We start from the raw sequence: 18,722 nt of genomic DNA on the forward strand, positions 1-18,722 counted from the left end.
TGTTCATATTGTGCCATTATATTGTATTTTAGATTATAAATTTGCTTAAAACTTAATTCAAAAAACTTGAATTGTTTAAAAAATATATATTAAAATATTTAAAAATATAAAATATTAAAATTTTTAAACATATTTTAAAATTAAAAATAAATTTTATTGATTAAATGTTAGGGCCGGGTCGGACCGCAAAACGTATGTCCAGCCGCCGGCTCGTGGACAGTGAATTTTTAATTTATAAATAGTAAAAGAAATACCTCTTGTCTCGATTTCTCCTTTGTTTTCTATAGAAACAAACGAATCATCCAACTCTCAAAACCAGAAATCAAAATTCCAATTTTTTTTTCTTTAAATTGAAAATTAAACCGTAGAAGAGAGGTTGGTCAATCCAGTTCTCTGACTCTCTTTCTCAGCCGAGGGAGTTTTTGAATCTGTCTGATTTCTTTTTTCTCTCTCACATTTCAAGCATAAATAAATAAAATCTTTAGAATTTCTCAATTCCTGATCTAAATTGTAGAAGAGAGATAAAGAGAAAAGAGACAGAGAGAGATCAAAGGCTTTGAAACAAAAAATGATCACGATTCCGTATTTGACCGCTCTATCCACGTACTTCAGCTATGGCCTTCTCTTCGCGTTTGGCCAATTCCGTGATTTCTTCAGGAAAATCTTTGATTGGTGGCACGCAAGCAATCTTCAAGTTCTTCTTCTCCCTCTCTCTCTCTCTCTCTCTCTTTAATTTTTGTAATAGAATTGCCGTTATTAGAATATATTTTGGTTGAAAAATGTGTTGATAACGGTTTGTTTGCGTCCGGATTGTGTAGGGATATGCTCCGATCTGTTTAGGACTTGAAGATTTCTATATTCGACGCTTGTATCTTCGCATTCAGGTATTTTCTTTTTCTTCAATAATTTCTTGATTTATTTATTTTTCTTTTATGCAATTTTCCTGGAAATTTTGTGTTAGAAGTTAATCATCAAATTAAGCTGCAATACAGATAAATTTCACGCAAGAAAATCAATGTTGGAATCTAATGTTTGTTTATTTTTCTCAATTTGTTAGTCCTTTTTGCTTGGAAGCACTTAATTAGGCTGTAATAGACCTCAGTTTTGTGTCAGAAGTTAATCATCAAATTATGCTGTAATAGAGATAAATTTCTTGCGAGAAAATCAATGTTAGAATCTAAAGTTTGGTTACTTTTCTCAATTTACTAGTCCTTTTTGCTTGGAAGCACTTAATTGTAGTTCATTTTTCTGTTGTTGAAGACAAAATAGCTCAATTTTGATCATAAACAGTCTTTTTGCAACTTTGATCGTAATTGGATGGTTTGTTTTGGTTGTTTTCCTCCTATGAAAGTTGTACATGACTGTCAGTGGCGTTATTTATGAAGCTAATATGTCCTACATTTTCACCTCCGTAGGATTGTTTCGGAAGACCGATATCAAGTGCTCCTGATGCTTGGTTTGATGTAGTTGAGCGCTATTCTAATGACAACAATAAAACGTTGAAGTGAATCCTCTGTTGTGCTTTCACTTTTCAATCCTAGTTTAAGCTCACTTTCATTTATTTTGCAACCATTTGCTGTATGTTCTGACTTATTTGTTATTGCATTTGTGCAAGATGCAAATAAACTTTGGTATATAATCATTGTTCACTTCTTAGGTGAATGATTGAGACAAAGAGCTTGCTTGCTAAATATTGACGTCACAAGATTTTTCTTCCTGATTTGGATCTCTTACAGGCGAACTGACAAGATAAATAAGTGTCTTAATTTGGGATCATACAATTATCTTGGCTTTGCAGCATCTGATGAATATTGCACACCCCGTGTAATTAATTCATTAAATAGATTTTCAGCAAGTACCTGTAGTACTCGTGTTGATGGAGGTATACTTTTTAAATTCTGAATGGTAGTCCATCTGTTGGCATACCTAGTTATCTGAAATCTTCCACTACCTTTTCCCCACCAGGAACTACAACAGTTCATAAGGAACTGGAAGAGTGTGTTGCAAACTTTGTTGGGAAGCCAGCTGCTATAGTCTTTGGCATGGGCTATGTGACAAACTCTGCTATTCTTCCTGTCCTAATTGGAAAGGTATGAACAAAATGTTAGCATGCATGTTCTCCATGTAAAAAGTTCATATCTAAACTTTATTTTGGTCATTGCTTTCTGATTATTGTCATTATTATTTTTCTTTTCATATATCTACAGGGAGGGTTGATTATTAGTGATTCATTAAACCACAACTCTATTGTCAATGGTGCTCGAGGCTCAGGAGCTACTATCCGAGTTTTTCAACACAATAGTAAGTTGTATGTGGTATTTGAAACTCAATTAATTTATTGACATATCATTATGCTGATACAAATAAATCACTTTTTCCATTTAGCTCCTTCTCATTTGGAGAAAGTTCTGAGAGAACAAATTGCTGAGGGACAGCCCAGGACACATAGGCCATGGAAGAAGATAATTGTTGTTGTGGAGGGAATTTATAGCATGGAAGGCGAACTTTGTAAACTCCCTGAGATTGTTGCAATCTGCAAGAAGTATAAGGTGTGCAGTTAATATAATGATCATCTTCTCATCATAATTCATTCTGGCTTGATCTTAAAGTAATCTGCCCAAGTCGTTTTTCTTTTGGCACTCAGTTAATGATTAAGTAATACTTGAAAAAAGAAGAAGAAAAGAACGATGTAACTTATAACTGCTAGAAACTAAATGAGGTTGAGTTACCTTATAATCTATAGACATGAATATGCTATGTATATCTTGTTTTCTAATTATTTCCTCCAATTTTTAGATTTTTCTAACTTTTATAATGCATTGTCAGTCATCATCTTTTCTTCAACTAAAAAGTAAAAATTGTGTTTATTTCCCATTTGTTTCAGGCATATGTTTATTTGGATGAGGCTCACAGCATTGGCGCAGTTGGAAAATCAGGAAGAGGAGTATGTGAACTCTTAGGAGTGGACACTGCTGATGTTGATATCATGATGGGAACTTTTACAAAATCTTTTGGGTCTTGTGGTGGTTATATTGCTGGATCCAAGGTTTGTTGCTTTTGCTAACTTGGACAGTTGTCATTTTTGTTATGTTCCATTAATAGTTGAGCTTGGTACTGTTGACAATGGACATTGGTTCTACAAATCCTACAACTAACTTGTTCCCATGTCAATTTCAGGAACTTATACAATATCTCAAGTACACTTGTCCTGCTCATCTATATGCAACATCAATATCACCACCAGCTGCACAGCAAATTATATCTGCAATAAAGGTTATCCTTGGAGAGGATGGTTCTAGCAGAGGTAGGGACATCGTGTTTTCTCCTTCTAAAACCGTTGAACTTCCACTGCGATTTTAGATTTGAATCATCATTTCTTTTTCTCTACTTAAAGAGGCTATTTTATGTTAATTTAGGGGCTCAAAAACTTGCAAGGATACGCAAGAATAGCAACTTTTTCAGGTCTGAGCTGCAAAAGATGGGTTTTGAGGTCCTAGGAGACAATGATTCTCCTGTAATGCCCATAATGCTTTACAATCCAGCAAAAATCCCTGCATTTTCCCGAGAGTGCCTCAAACAAAATGTGAGTATAAGCCAAGTTCAGTTGTCCATCAATCTTATTTTCACATTGAAATATCTGCCATTCTTATTGTAACATTATAGTTCTGCCATTCCTTATTTATATTTTCCCAGCGCATGTATCAATCTATCTAGTGTTTGCTGACCAGTTATTGAAAATGTAATCCTGCTGTGACAGGTTGCTGTCGTTACAGTTGCTTTCCCGGCAACCCCACTACTTTTGGCCAGGGCACGTATTTGCCTATCTGCTTCACATACCAAGGAGGACCTTCTTAAAGCGTTGGAGGTAATTACTGAATCTGCTTCCTCCTGCCCTGACTTTATTGTCTTGGTTATAATGCAAATTACAAATTGCTATTGGAGTGATCAAATAGTATGCAGAATATAAGGGTATTTTCTTTCTTTATGACAGGTTATTAGTCAGGTAGGTGATTTGGTGGGCATAAAATACTTTCCTGCAGAACCCAAGAAGCAGCAGCAGCAGCAGCAGCAGCAGAAGCAGGGGAAAGGCACAATCAAGTTAGAGTGAAAGAATGAAAGCTGGCTTAGCATCTAGCAGGAACTCTAGAATTGAGCCATGCTTCATTAGTCACTTGTTTGATTGTTGTATCCGCTCTGAAAATCAGGAAAGTTTGTAGTACCAACAGTCTCAGTATGTTTGTACATGTGCTCCTCAATCTATGTTTTGCGCATGATCTTTGGGATTTTGGTAAATGATTTATAGGTCTAGGTACTAATTTAAGTCATTCTATGATCATTTTCATTTCCTCCTCCATAGATTAGTTTTAGATAGACTGTTTTCCATGCTTTCCAAGAAGACTAGTTCCCATGACTTATTCAAACGTGGTAAAATATGAAAAATAGAATGCGTCAGTTTCTAGTTATTTGCAGGCTGTACGTTTTAGACGGCATGCCTCTCATCATACATTTCTCATCCGATCGTATTATATCTGGAAGATTCATGAAAATGCATTCATCACAACCGTGGGCCAAGCTGACATCCCCCAACTTAACACGGTTAGCCAAGCAGACCAGGATGGAGATCTATGGACGATTTCCTGTACGAACGTAATCCTTATTCATGATTTCGTCCCTGCATCTCATTCCCGGTTCTAGATGAACAATTGGCTGTCAAGAAGATATGAAAAGAGTTTCTACATTTCTTCTCATTCAAAGCACTTGTAAGCGTAATCTTTTCTGCACCAACTACTATTTTGTTTGTTGTTTTTTCTCCCTTTCCGTCTTGTTGGAGGCAAGTTCTTTACAGACCACAATATACTTTAACAAAAATTATTACCTAACCTTGAGTAATGCAAGGACTCTGGGAATGCAAAAAATTTGTCCAGGAAAAGAGGAAAGAAGAAAAAAAAGGTATAAAGGTTAAATTAGAATCAGATATCCATATCATAGAATTTTAGGCTATAGAAAGCTAGGATGTGTTACGCATATTCAACACAAGATACTGCTTGATAAAAGCCTAACCCTTCAGGAATGCTCAAACAAAGGGAATGCATTGCATGCCTGAGTGAGGTGAATTATGTACTTGCCATCTAAGATTTATATAACCATTGATAAAACAAGGTAAACAAAGAGAAACTCAAACATCATTATTGATCCTAAAACACAAATTGCATGGTGAGAGGGGAGTTCTAGATGACTAGGCTAAAGTACATAGACATGTGAATACATATATTCCCATGGATCATAAAATTTACAGATGGATTGCAAATATCTAAAGCTAGTCTATAGTAAATTCAAAATGAACAGTTTCAAGAGGAAACAACTTAAATACAGAATCTTCAACAACCAGAGTAAAGAAACATATCTTGAGTGATTGCTTCATACACCACCATAATTACCATACAAAATGCACTTGTCTAATATGTAATTGTAAAGATACATTCCATTTCATAATCAAGAAGAATGGGAAAACCATAAGAATATGATCAAAATTGCCTTATTTTGTCAAGCACTTTCCTTTAACCAAAAGAAAAGCTAATATTCTCTCATTGTTTTCCATTACACTTCTCAACATTAGTTAGCACTACCATTAATAAAAGCACCATAAGCACAATGCACAGCAAAAAATTTGCACCAGATTAAAATTCATATAACACTAACAAAAAAGTGAAAAACCCTACTGATTCTCCTTAAGGTAACCATGACAAAGCTAATAAGGCTCAGGCACTTATATTGCCATGGCACATGAAATTCTCCATTGGAAAGCCCTATTAAAAATGTCAAGAAAAGCCTTTACCAAGCTTCTGAATGGCGCAAAACAATTTTCTTCTAGAGCCAACGGCATTTATTCCCATATCCTTCAAATCTTCCAGTGTTAACAAAGGCAAAATCTCATCATCCACTTCATGGATCTTGAAAACGGGGGCGTATCGTCCTAGCCCTAAACTATTCAACCAAATGCTAACCCCATCTTCCTCACACCGCCTCATGTCAGTATCTGACGGCCCAGATAACTCAACCCCATCCGAAACCCTTGTCCTGATTGGCCTCCTTTGATTATTCCCATGATAAAGAACTTCCCTTTCGTTGCCATCGACACCCAAATTGTCCAAAGAATGAATCGGACTCGGTTCTTTCAAAGGACTTTCGGAGGTCTCCATGTCGAAATCATCGTTATCTTCACCGCCACTGTATTTGTCGTCTGCTTCCGCATTACTGTTGTTAGCGTTATTATTGTTGCCGTTGATGTTGATGTTTCCACCGCTGGAATCGTCGATTTTGGAGACCCAATTGGATCGGACACGTTTCGTGGCGGAGCCCCGCTTCTTGAAATCTTTGACTCTCCAGCTACCAATTGCGACGCCATCTAAATTGTTGTTATTGTTGTTAGCTTCTCTTTCTTCATCGAGGGTTTCGTTGTCGGCGTTGAAGTCAGTGCTGAGGTTGGTTAGAGCGCGAGTCTTGGACGACTTAGTACTCGCACCGGCGACTGAGAGATTCAAGGAAAGGTGGGGTTGGTGTTTCCATTGCTTGGCGGCGGCTGCGGAGGCGCAAGAGGAGGAGGGTCTTCGGATATGAGAATCATAAGGTTGGTCTCCGCCGATTTCGCCTAATCGAACGCTGGGTCGTCTCTGGCGTTTCGATCCAACGGTCTCAGATGAAGCCACCGCGAGGGGTACTCCGACGCCGTTTATCTGGCCGTCTGATTGCTGTATCTCCGCCATGTTTATTTCACCCTTTTTTGTTGGTTTGTTTTATTTATGAAGAAAAATAAGTAACAAAAGCGAGTGATTAAAGAAGAAAGGGAGTGCTTTGGCGTTTGGGTGGAGAGAAAGAGCGACGGAAAGTGAAAGAAATGAAGTGAGAAGACGAGAGTGTGGAGTTGGAGAGACTGAATTGAGATGTTGGGTTAGTGACACGTGTCCCATTCCTACCCAAAAATGGAGCCATGGTTTTCTTAGATTTTTGCTCCTTTTGCTGCCAAAAATTATCTTTTTTTTTTTTTTTTGGATTTTTTTCCCCAAATTTGCTACTACAAATTATACAAGAAATTTCAAAGCAAGAAAAATATGTATAATATCTAGTTTTGATTATTTAAATATATTTAATGTTATAATACTAACTATTTCATTACCATGTCACTTTTGAATACGAAAATGCACGTGCTAAATCAAATGCTCTTACTTATAAATATAGGCTTAAATAATAAAAAAGTTTATTGAGTCTCTTGATTGCATTTATTCGTGTCTTGATTGCTTGAGTTGAATTGGTTGGTTCAACATCAATAAATGAAAAAAATATAATTAAATCGATTAAAATTTTTTTTTAAAGGGATAATAATATAATTTGATCGAATTTGATTTAATTTTTTAAATATTTTATGATTTTATAAATTTTTAAAATTAAATTCAAATCTAAAAAATTTTTTATATGATTCGAATTGAATTTTATTAGTTTAATTTATCAGTTTTTGAAAATTTTTTATTTTTTATATATTATTTTAATATAAAATTTAATATATTTAAATAAATTTTGATATAAATACTATTTTTATTTTATGAAATTTAAAAAATATTTAAAAATTAATAAAATATATAATTTAATTTGGTTTTTTTTTTATTTAAAATTCAATCTAAATTTAATATATATTTAATATAAACTTAATCTGAGCCAAATAAAAAAAATTAATCTAAATCAAACTTAATATTATAATTTTTAATGGATTTTTCATTTTCTCAATTTTTTTCTCACTAATACAAAATCCTAAATATTTTTATTACTAAAAAATCATTTTGACTGTTTAAGTTGAATTTATTAACTTAACTAGAAATCAACACTAACTACTAAGTTGAATTTGTAGCCCCTAACTGCTAACTAGAAATCAACACTTCGCCAAAGATGAGACTTCGGTAAAATCCATCAAAAGGGTCTTCTGGAGTAAGGAAACAATGGACTAATCACTAGAATGTTATTTGCCATATAAACACATGCATACAATTTCAATCATTTAACAGCTATGGCTGCATTATAAATGAAAAAAAATGCTGTCCCACGTAGCGACCTGTTTCATAGCCTGAAAATGTTTCCCATTCCATATAGAGATAGGCAACGGATCAAGCACGAGATAAGCCATTTGTCTTGAACTATACTTGATTTTATAAGTTTAATAATAAAATGTTATCTGATTTGATATTAAAATATTATTTTTATATTTTATTTAATTTAAATATATTTAAATTTATAATCGATCTGATTTAAAATTAATAAATTATTATTTAATATTATTTTTAATATAAAATAATATTTTTAATATAATAATAAAATAATAAAAAATAATATATAGTTCAAGTCGAAATAAATTTACATAAAACTCAGCTTTGATTTTTTTTTTAATAATACTTTATTCAATCCGAAACTTTATTAAAAAAAATCTATTTCATAGAATCAGATTGATTCAGAACCGAACGGATATGAATTGGATTATTAACCCTACTCCCAAAAGAATCTTTCAAGATGAGTATGCTGGTTGTAGCTGCTTCAAGAGTAATGCAGATTAGCCTCTGTTTTTTCATCCTTTAATTTGTGTGAGAACATGTCAAGCAATAATTTCTCTGATTTTGCCAGTTACCTACATGCAAGGACGATCAAGTGTGGTTTTTACAGATTCAGTCAACTGGCACAATGGAAAGCTAAGCATGTCCAGAACTGTGCTCCAAAGGATACATGGTTGCGCCTTTCGCAAAATTTTGATGGTCAACGGAAGCAGCCTTTCTGAGCCTGCAGACTAACCTATGTTTCCCTTTGACTTGCTTCTTTAATATTGAGCACGAACCAAGCAGGTCTTCAGATCCTGTTCCAACCCTCCTACAGAAACAAGATAATGCATTTGTTACAACTTCAGGAACAAAGCTTTAAGCTGGAAAGAGTAGTTGCTATAATATCAAATTTTATCTAACTGCACTGCACTAAAAATTCTATTAACACCATACCTGTTTCTTGAGCACCAATACGCAAATAAATTCAGAATTTGTATGTCTCTGATTCAATCTTAAGAACCCATGTAAAGATTTCAATGACAGAGGGAGAGAGAGCATACACCCAAACACTCCATCATCTGGTAGCAAGCCCTTCCGAGATTCTGAGAGATATCTAGTCCTGAGAGAATGTCAAGAAGGTTTTGTTTGTCAGGTAAACATGAGTAAATTGTTAGGTTGCAGGGAAAGATAGTTAAAAGGAACAGTACCATTCTTTATAACCTGGATCCAAAGTGAAACCATACATATCCACCGAATCACATACAGAAAGAGCAAATTCCAGAGCCCGGAGCCCAGTTCCTTTTGCAGCTGAACCAAAGGATGCACCTAGCATGAGATATACAGGATTTCTTATTGGAATTTCCTGCATCAGAAAACAGGATAAAGTCTTTGGAGTTTATGTCAAAAGATGGAGAAAAGAAATAATTACTGAACCAATAAGAAATCAAATCAAATGTAGATGGATATTAAGAGAAACTACAGTCTTTGTATACAACAGATGTTTCAACACAAAGTACTTGTTTGGAGAAATATCAAAATCATAGAAAGAAACTAGATGGAAATATATACTAACCCGAATCATCTGGCTCATAATGTCATGAATTGTAGTTTTGATTATCAACATCTCCTGCCATGTTTCTGTAAAAGCCAAATATTTAGCATGCTTTTAGAATCATGAAAGCGTAATAAGTAAACAAGAAGTGCCAAAATGTCAAAACCACCTAACTCTACAACTTTATCAAGAGCTTTCGGGGATCCTCTGTTAAGAAGCTGAAGTTGCCTATAACAGCACACCGACCAAACTGCCTTGGAACATAAGGTGGAGCTGCAGGGTGGGCAAGTGAAAGCTTCTCCGTGCATAGAGCTTTATTTTTACAGTGGTTCCTGCAATACAAAAGAAACTCCATAAAACTTTGCCCGCCAGCTGTACACTATCTCCACAATACATCCTCATAATCTGGCACATCAAATACTCTTTCTTTAGGCATGTTATATAAATAAGCAGTAATGTCACTATATTCCATTCTTAACCTTATTTGTGTTATTGGTGCATGCACTACATAAAAGCAACTAATCGTATATTGCAGTGGCCAAAAACAGTACTCACAGAAGAGCTCCTCCATTAACCCTGCGCCACAGCATGCTCCTCCCACCCATTTGGTTAAGCATCAATGAACTTTGTAGTGAGTATTGTAGTACTATTCCTCACCTGAGCAATCAACTCACTGAATAACAAATCAACAGTACAGAAATAAAACAAATCTTAAACAAGCAACTTTATTCCAATGCCTCCCAATCTTCACCTGCGGTTGATGATTCTCATCTGTAAACAATGACAATGGGAAAAAAAAAAAAAAACTCAAAATGGTTAGAGAATTTATATATAAAAGAAACAGAAGTAAGGAAGTATATATGTTAAATATGTACATTGACTGGAGTCCAGTGATGGTGGATGAGAATGGCTGTGCAACCAGAGGCTAAAGATAGTAAAAGACCCAACTGCATCATCCTCATTTAAATGGGTATTTAAGGGACGATTAATGGGAAAATTTGTTGGCTTTCTATAGTTTATTTGATGGAAGACAAAGATTCTGCATGAGTGCATGGATTTGAATAAGCAAACCAGACAGATCTTCCTAAGCTAACGCTGAGTATGAAAAAAGGTAAACAAAACTAAAGGCCCGAATGAGCCGAAATTGAAACATTGTTCAACAGCCACTCTTAAAATGGTCCGAAGTTGGTTTTTGCACAAAGCCCATAAATGTACCGAAATGGGCTTAGTTTATTAATAAAAAAAAATCAATGGGCTTAGTCTAAGCCTCGACTCTGGGATCAATTGAGTGTATGTCTTTCCCTGTAGCCTGTGGCAAATAGGGAGATAAACACCGATGGATGTGAGGTTAAATGGTCAAATGTTCATCACTCCAAAAACCAAACATTATGCACCCAAATATTTCCTTCTATTCGAGGATATCGATTAAAATATCTTTTTTCACCGATTTTTTTTTTTTTGCAACATAGTTTAGAAGGGTATTAGGTAAAACTTCTAAAATTTACGCAAATATGGTGAGTGATTTTTTTCTTTCTCTATAAGATAAGAAATGTAAAGAGAGATGATTCATTTTGCATGGTGCTGGACCACCTAAAATTCGTCGATTATTATCAGTCAAAGAAGTGAGTGCAAAGCCAAGGCCGACTTCACTTTTTCATGTGCTAACAAGCATAGACACAACAGTGTAGTCTCTTTCATGGAGGGATGGCCACCAGAAAAGCACCAGGTCAAAGCCTAGGAAGTAACTTCTATGCTCTCATTGCTCAGCCTTAAGTACCCTTCGCAATTGATCTGATGTTTATATACCAGCCAAAAACTTTTCCAATTTGCAAAAAAATCACAGTATAAAACCTCTTTCTTTAGAAAATGTAAACGCTATAGTTGGTTTTCCAATATGGCTACACTCACCTTATGATATTTTCATGCCGACAGATAACAAAAATGTTACATGTGAGTCATTCTCTTTTCAATGCATGACGTAGGAATAATGGTGATAATTCATTTTCATGGTGTTGGACCACCTAAAAATTCCTTGATCACTCGTCAAATATTTCACTGCAAGGTCGTGTTCACCGATTTCATGTGCTTGCATGTGTAGTCTCTCGGAGGGGTGGGCATCGGGCAACATTGGAAGGCAAAATTTTGGATGCTCAGGGTTACGTCTCCTTCGCAATTAATCCACTAGCGGTCAATTTCTTTCCAGGGCCATTGTCTGCTACATTGAATGTTTCAAGCAAAAACACTGTCCTGTTGGTTGAATCTCCATCATCATTCGTTTTCCATTTGGATTTCATTGCTGAACTAGCCTATCATGTAATCAAAGACTGATCTTCCCAAAAGGATTATAATCCCATCTCAATGAGACTTTCATTATATCATCACGTCATTTTATATTTAGAACCTTCTAAGCAGCATCAGTCTGAAAATATCATTAGAAATGGCAAAATGTTCTTTAATGCAGTATGGTTAGTAGCATTGCTAATGTACTCCACTCATTGACTGTGATGCGCCTAAATTGGGATAGCAGTAGAACAGTCCAAAGCCTAAACCCTTGGCTTTTATTTATATGACCTCTGTTCACTTTTGGTGGACCAACTCCTACTTTCCACATGAGCCTGGTTCTGTGGTTCAACAACCAATTGCAGCCCCTGGCTAGACCAGCCAATGACAGTCTTGTCCGATTTAATTAGCCCTACCCTCAACAAAAAAGACAAAAGGTTAGTCGAACCTTTAATTTACGGGCTGCAATAAGACTGCTTACTGAACCAACAAGCACACCCTAGAGAGCCAATTGCAATTCTAAGCTAGCTCTCAGTAGCCCAGCTACTCCTAGCCCTAATGACTAAAGGCCTAATTTCAAGTGACTCTCTTGGAATTGCACCATGTGAAGGGGACCATGCGCTGTTGTTCTCCAGGAAGCTTGCAGAGAAATGTTTTGATTTCATGGAGTTTCAATGGTTACAGATTAAACACTCCATGATATCCATATTCTTTTACAAATATATATTTCTTCTGGTCAGAATCAGACATCACATGAGACTCCGAGGCAGACAATCGCTCAAGATATGGTCCCAGTTTACTTGTTGTATTGTTCCAAGTAGATAGCAAATGCCAAATGAGAGCAATTGGGCAAAGCTTTTTATTTCCCCATTCAATGTTGGGTTCCTGGGATTCTAAAGATGATATAAAAGGATGAAAGGAAGCTCAGCCTGGATTGCTGATTAGTTTTGCTTCAATTGAATTATCCAAAATTAAATTAATGAAATTATATTATTTTATTTTTGTTAATCAGCTGAATTTATTAATTTTGAATCCAAACAGTTAAGTTAATTTTTTTAATTAACCAAATAATAAATATAATTAAATTTAATTTAAATTTTAATGCTCATATTTTAAATAAATTAAATAGAATTATTCAACAAAATATTCAAATATCAAAATATTATATTAAAAACTTATGAAATAAAATAATTTATTTTATATATTTTATATTTATTTTTTTATATTTCAATTAAAATTTTGATTAATTTAATTTTTTAATCGAATTAATCAAAAATTAAAATAATTTTAAAATAATTTTTGTTAACCGATTGATAGTAATTTAATAATTAATTAATTAAAATCAAATTACGAACATTTAAATTGTATTTGAGGTCAAGAAGACAAGGTGTGAATTTGGTCTTGGGGATCGACCTAATTCGACAAGAATGAAAAGTTCACATGTACTTTGATTGATCAATTTTTGGCAGGTGCTTCAACATTATGACTCAGTAGTTAGAAAATAAACATACAACTAATCGTAGATCTAACTATTTTCATTTAATCAGTGAGGAAGAGACAAAAAAATCCAACGAAGTCAAAAGAAAAAGGAGGAAAAAAAAAGTTTGTTCAGACACGATTTTGGACATACTTTTGTTTGAGTAGCATCTGGTCTTACGAAACTGGGATATTGATGAGATTTGTAACATCAAAAAGGAAATTCATGAACTCAATTTGTTTATTTATTTATTTTCTTTTCTTTTGATCTTTATTTTCTAGTCTTTTATATGGTTTTGTTAATTAATTTTTTCATTAATTTCATAATCACATTTTACATTATGTGACATCTTAATTGATCCCATTTAATTTTTCAAAAACTTAATTTAGCATTAGTGTTTTAATAAATTTTTTATAATTTATTTAATATTGATCCCACTAAAATTAATAAAAATCCAAAAGGAAAGTAAAAAAATTTCTTAAAAAATCTTATATTTATATTACATTATATTACATTATTATAAATTTTTTATTCGATAAATTTGTCTACTAATAAAAATATTTGTTTAAAATATGAAATGTCACATATTTTCAAATATATTATCTTTAATTTTTACTTATTCAAAAATATTTTTTATTTGCTAATGAAATTTTGTCTCAATAGTAAGAGGAACCCTTCAAACCATTAAGTTTCTAGGTTCAAATTCCATCAAATGTAGGTTTTATCCAAAATTACATATTAACTGGTTATTGATTGTTAATTTAATTTACTTATTGGTTTCTCTTCTTGATATGTACTAACTTTTTAATGAAGTAACGAAATAATATATTTAATAATTTTCTAAACTTACAACTTTCGGATTTAACATATATTTATTTTCAATATATAATATATATAATATTGTGTTTATATAATTAAAGTTGAAATACGACCCACTAAAAATTGTTAAAAAAAAGTTTAAGAGCAAGGGAAATTATTTTATTTTCAAAATCAAAATAAATTATTAATTTATAAAAAAAATTTACGAATCTTTTAAAATTGTTTAAAAGGGAAATTTTTTATTAGCACTAAGATTTACATTATTTATTATCCTAATTAATCAAAGCATTGAAGTGAAACAAGCAGGTAAAGTCATGAAAGATATATAATTTCTCTTTATGTAATTCAACCAATTGATAAAAAAAAGAGAAGCGTTGAGCGTGAGGAGATTTGGCCAATAAGTCTTTAACATTTAAGACAACCAAATTTCCGAGATTCTCTTTTGACACAGTTGCCACAATGTTTTTTAATTTTTACAATAAAGCCAAATTCTACCAGATATTCATATGATAATTCATGACACTAATATTCTTTAATTATACATATATTTTTTAATTCTTTAAGAGGAGAAACCTTTTGCATGTAAATTTTGGAATTATAAAACATCATTACAGGTTCTATTTAAATAATTGTTATGTTTGTAACTTCTTATTATTTGCATCTTTTTTTTTTCAAAAAATTACTAAATAAGGAAAATGCAACTACGAAAAAATAGATTCACAATTATTTAACAAAATACAGTTTAAGGTTGAAATGTAATAATATATCGTTAACTCTATGATATATATAGATATATAAAATCATTACATTCGAACTTTTTGAATAATATATATATATTCATACACGCATATATATATAATATCATTTGAATTTATTAATTTTAAAAATAAAAATATTGTTTCTTTTTATATGCCCATTAAGGTCATACATTAAAAATAAATAAATAAATAAATTTATATAATCAATAATACGGTAATATTTTAATATCGTTTATGAAATTTAAAAATTTTATCGATTGTACATAAAAATATTTCAAATTTTTCCTTGTCTCAAATTTATTAATTAATACTATTCCAAATTCTCAATCTCTACAAATTTATGCTCTTTGGCCGCATAGAAATGTCCAAAATTTTACAAAATTTTGAATATAAAATTTTTAATCAAAATTAATTTTCAATTTTTCATTGTTGAAGAGCTTATGAAAAGCAAACTATACTTTATATGTTACAGAAGAATAAGAAACAAGTAGGGATATAAGAAATGGTCCCAAAGTCCTTTTATTTGGACAGCCCATGCCTTCAAATATTAAATCCATGTGGCCTTCCATCTTCTTCTTCTTCTTCTTCTTCTTCTATATAAGTGGACAAAAAAGACAAGGCAAGTCAGGGGAAGAGACCGAGCCATGCGGGTTTTGCTCCTCTACTACATAGAATATCAACAAGTGAAGCTTCCTGGTGGGCCCTTGGCCCCATTTGGCGGCAACCAGAGGCTGCACCGTTCCAAGTTCCCAACCATCGCGACCCTAAGCTGGTCCCTCTCCCTTCACCCCCCAAAGGTGGGCCAGTGGGGTTTGATAATGAATATGGTAGATATAATCCCCGTTCTTATCTTCTAGGCTAGAGCAACAAACGAAAGAATCGAAATGCCGAGAAAGATTTTGATTAAATCTCCTTCGTTAGCCACTCAGTTTCATGTTTATCGTGATTCGTGAATTCAGCCAAGGGAGCCCGAGACACGCCCCCAAAGTGTTTTCTGTCGTCTTTCTGATGTTCCCGTGAAGGAGTGGTTGAGGATTAAAAATGTACATTTTTAATTGCATCGTTTTTATCGTGGTAGTGAACATAATTGATAAAATAATAATAATTATGTTTATTATGATTATAAATTTTTTAAAAAATTTTACAATGAAAAAAAATTAATTTGATATAATAATATTTATTTGTAATATTTAAAATAATTTATGATATTTTAATTTTATATTTATAAATTAAACTAATTTTTTATATATTTTAATTATAATTCAGAATTAATATATTATAAAATTCATAAATATATTATATATATTTTCTTTTGCTAAATAAAACCATCACATATATATATTCTATTTTTTAAAAACCGAAAATACATTTTAATCACTATTTTAAATTAAATTATATACATATGTATCTATACATATGTACTAACATAAGACCATTTAGATCCTACGGATCTGGTTGATCTGAACAAGATTTTTTGAATGGTCGGGATCTGATTCCGCCTGACCCGACCATCAACAGGTCTAATGGAATATCACGTTCCATCGATCCAAAAGATAAAATATTTTCCAGTCTGCTTCGTTTTGTTGGGATTAAAAGTTTTGATGCCATCCAATAATACCCTTCTTTTCATTAGTTTTGATTGAGGTGAAGTTGAAATTCGTTGACTGATTAATCGTGCTAATTGTCATTTCTTCGAATCTATAATAAAAAAAAAAGGGTGATATATACACATATTAAACAGTTCAATTAGTCCTAATAGACAGACATTCTCGACAAAATCGTTGATTTCACAATTGAAAAAAAAAATCTACTTATTTCAGACTCTAAGCAATAATTGAGACACTAACATTAGAGTGATAGCAAATTGAGTAAAGATAAATTTTTATTCGTCTCAAATTTTATCTAATTTTATAGTTATAATATTCAAATTCGATTCAATTTTATTTTTTTATTTTTTTAAATTTGAATCTCATTCAATATGATATTAAATAAAATCGTATTTGATTTGATCTAAAATTAATAAAATATTATATTTTAATATAAATATAAAATTATATAATTAAATAATTAATTAAAAATAATTTTATATATATGGTATGGATGGGTTTGCTTAAAACTCGATCTCAATCCGACGTCAAAATTTTTTTATTGTTACTTAATCTGATTTAATTTGAAATTTTATTTTTAAAAAAAGTCAATATTAAAAAATCAGATCAAATCGAAACCCACCTAATCTGATGGAATTGTCATCCCTAGCTAATATATTTTGAAATCATAAAATATTTGGAAATCAAAATTTCTCATTTTTTTATACATGATTTGAATGAATTTTCATTTTTCTTAGAAAAAAAAATAGTGTTTGATATATTCTATTCTATCAATCAAATCATATAAGTTCATGCATTCTTAACAAAAAGGTATCATCTCTGTTATTTAATCTTCACCATCTCATGAATGCAAGATTTATAAAATACAGAGAAATTATAATACTAGTATTAATATAGAGTATAAAGAATATTGATATAAATGTAACTATTAAATTTTCAGACGGACATCTAATTAACTTCAAATTAATTAGCAATATATAGGTGGATAATTAGATTTTTGTTATATTTATGTACTTAAAAATATTTTTAATTTATCTGATTTTATTTTTTTCTCATAATTATTCTGATAATAAAATGTTCTCTAACTGCCAGCAATTCAGCTACATTCGAGTCATTAGTCTTGATTGATTTTTTTTTTTTGGCCAATTAATCTCGATTGATCTGGAGAACATTATTTTACTAGTCCTAATTTCATCTCTTAACCAGTCCCTTGTATGGTTGTTGGACCTGGTTTATCTATAGCTGACCAATCAATATTAAATTATATAACTTTTGATATAATTTGATAACTCTCCTTAGAAGTTTGATAATTTTTTATATAATTTTAATAATTTATGATAATCACAAATAAAATTTTGATAAAATCTCGGTAAATAATGCAATTTAATTACGTAATTGAATTTGGTAACCTGATTTTTCAAAATTATCTGCTAACATTTCTTTTACAAGAGTTTCTTACATGTACTATTATGACCTATTAATCCTTCGTTATCTAGTATATTGCCTTAGTCATGCTAGGGTTTTTTGTGCCAAACCAATAATCCTATGATCCCATATTGATTTTGGACCTGTCTTGCTCATAAATTAATTGGATGTATCCAAGCATGAAAAGAAAATTTTTCTCAAGAAATTAAATCTCTTATAAGCTAATTAAAATGATATATATATGAATAATTTAGGAGTATAGGTGTTCATAGCTTGGGCCGATTAGGTTTGAGCTGAATCAACCTGATATTTTGAGTTTCAAAACTTTTTTAAGTTTGGTTCAAATTAAAAAAAATAAATTCCAAATTAACTCAATAAATTTAATTTATATAATAAAAATTAAAAAACCTCTTTTAAAATAAATAAAATATAAAAATAAAAATTTACATATATATACTTATATAGTTATAATATTTTAATTTTATATAATTTATTCGGGTCAAGCCAGGTCAAATTCAGGTTTTAATTCTTTTTATTCAAAATTTAATTTAAAATTTAAACAGATCTAAAAATTATATCTAAGCCCATTTAATGGACTTAAATTTTTTATCCAAACTTTTTTAAAATTTGAACAAATCTTCAAATTTAGGCAATAACCAAACCCTTATAAAGATTTATGTAAAAAATACTTCTTCTTACATAATATTAATTGAAAAAGCCAAATTAATT

General features: G+C 31.7%; 2 protein-coding genes and 1 pseudogene across 2 annotated transcripts; 1 reads left to right on the forward strand and 2 right to left on the reverse strand.

Moving 5' to 3' along the window:
• Nucleotides 1-264: 264 nt before the first annotated feature.
• On the forward strand, nucleotides 265-4,354 carry LOC111285217 (long chain base biosynthesis protein 2a). Its single transcript, XM_022874540.2, has 12 exons — nucleotides 265-694; nucleotides 819-884; nucleotides 1,416-1,504; nucleotides 1,737-1,882; nucleotides 1,966-2,090; nucleotides 2,208-2,301; nucleotides 2,386-2,549; nucleotides 2,885-3,046; nucleotides 3,178-3,304; nucleotides 3,417-3,583; nucleotides 3,758-3,865; nucleotides 3,992-4,354. The coding sequence occupies exons 1-12, from the start codon at nucleotides 569-571 to the stop codon at nucleotides 4,106-4,108; spliced, it is 1,491 nt and encodes a 496-aa protein (XP_022730275.2). The 5' UTR covers nucleotides 265-568; the 3' UTR covers nucleotides 4,109-4,354.
• Nucleotides 4,355-5,520: 1,166 nt separating this feature from the next.
• LOC111285228 (uncharacterized) lies at nucleotides 5,521-6,892 on the reverse strand. Its single transcript, XM_022874559.2, has one exon. It carries the CDS (start codon nucleotides 6,762-6,764, stop codon nucleotides 5,820-5,822), a length of 945 nt encoding a protein of 314 aa, XP_022730294.2. The 5' UTR covers nucleotides 6,765-6,892; the 3' UTR covers nucleotides 5,521-5,819.
• A 2,151-nt stretch (nucleotides 6,893-9,043) lies between these two features.
• Nucleotides 9,044-11,921, reverse strand: LOC111275231 (sialyltransferase-like protein 4; annotated as a pseudogene).
• Between the last annotated feature and the right edge of the window lie 6,801 nt (nucleotides 11,922-18,722).

The sequence above is a fragment of the Durio zibethinus genome, chromosome 17, assembly GCF_047325235.1.
Source record: "Durio zibethinus cultivar Kanyao isolate XHJ-2024 chromosome 17, ASM4732523v1, whole genome shotgun sequence".
Classification (NCBI taxonomy): domain Eukaryota; kingdom Viridiplantae; phylum Streptophyta; class Magnoliopsida; order Malvales; family Malvaceae; genus Durio; species Durio zibethinus.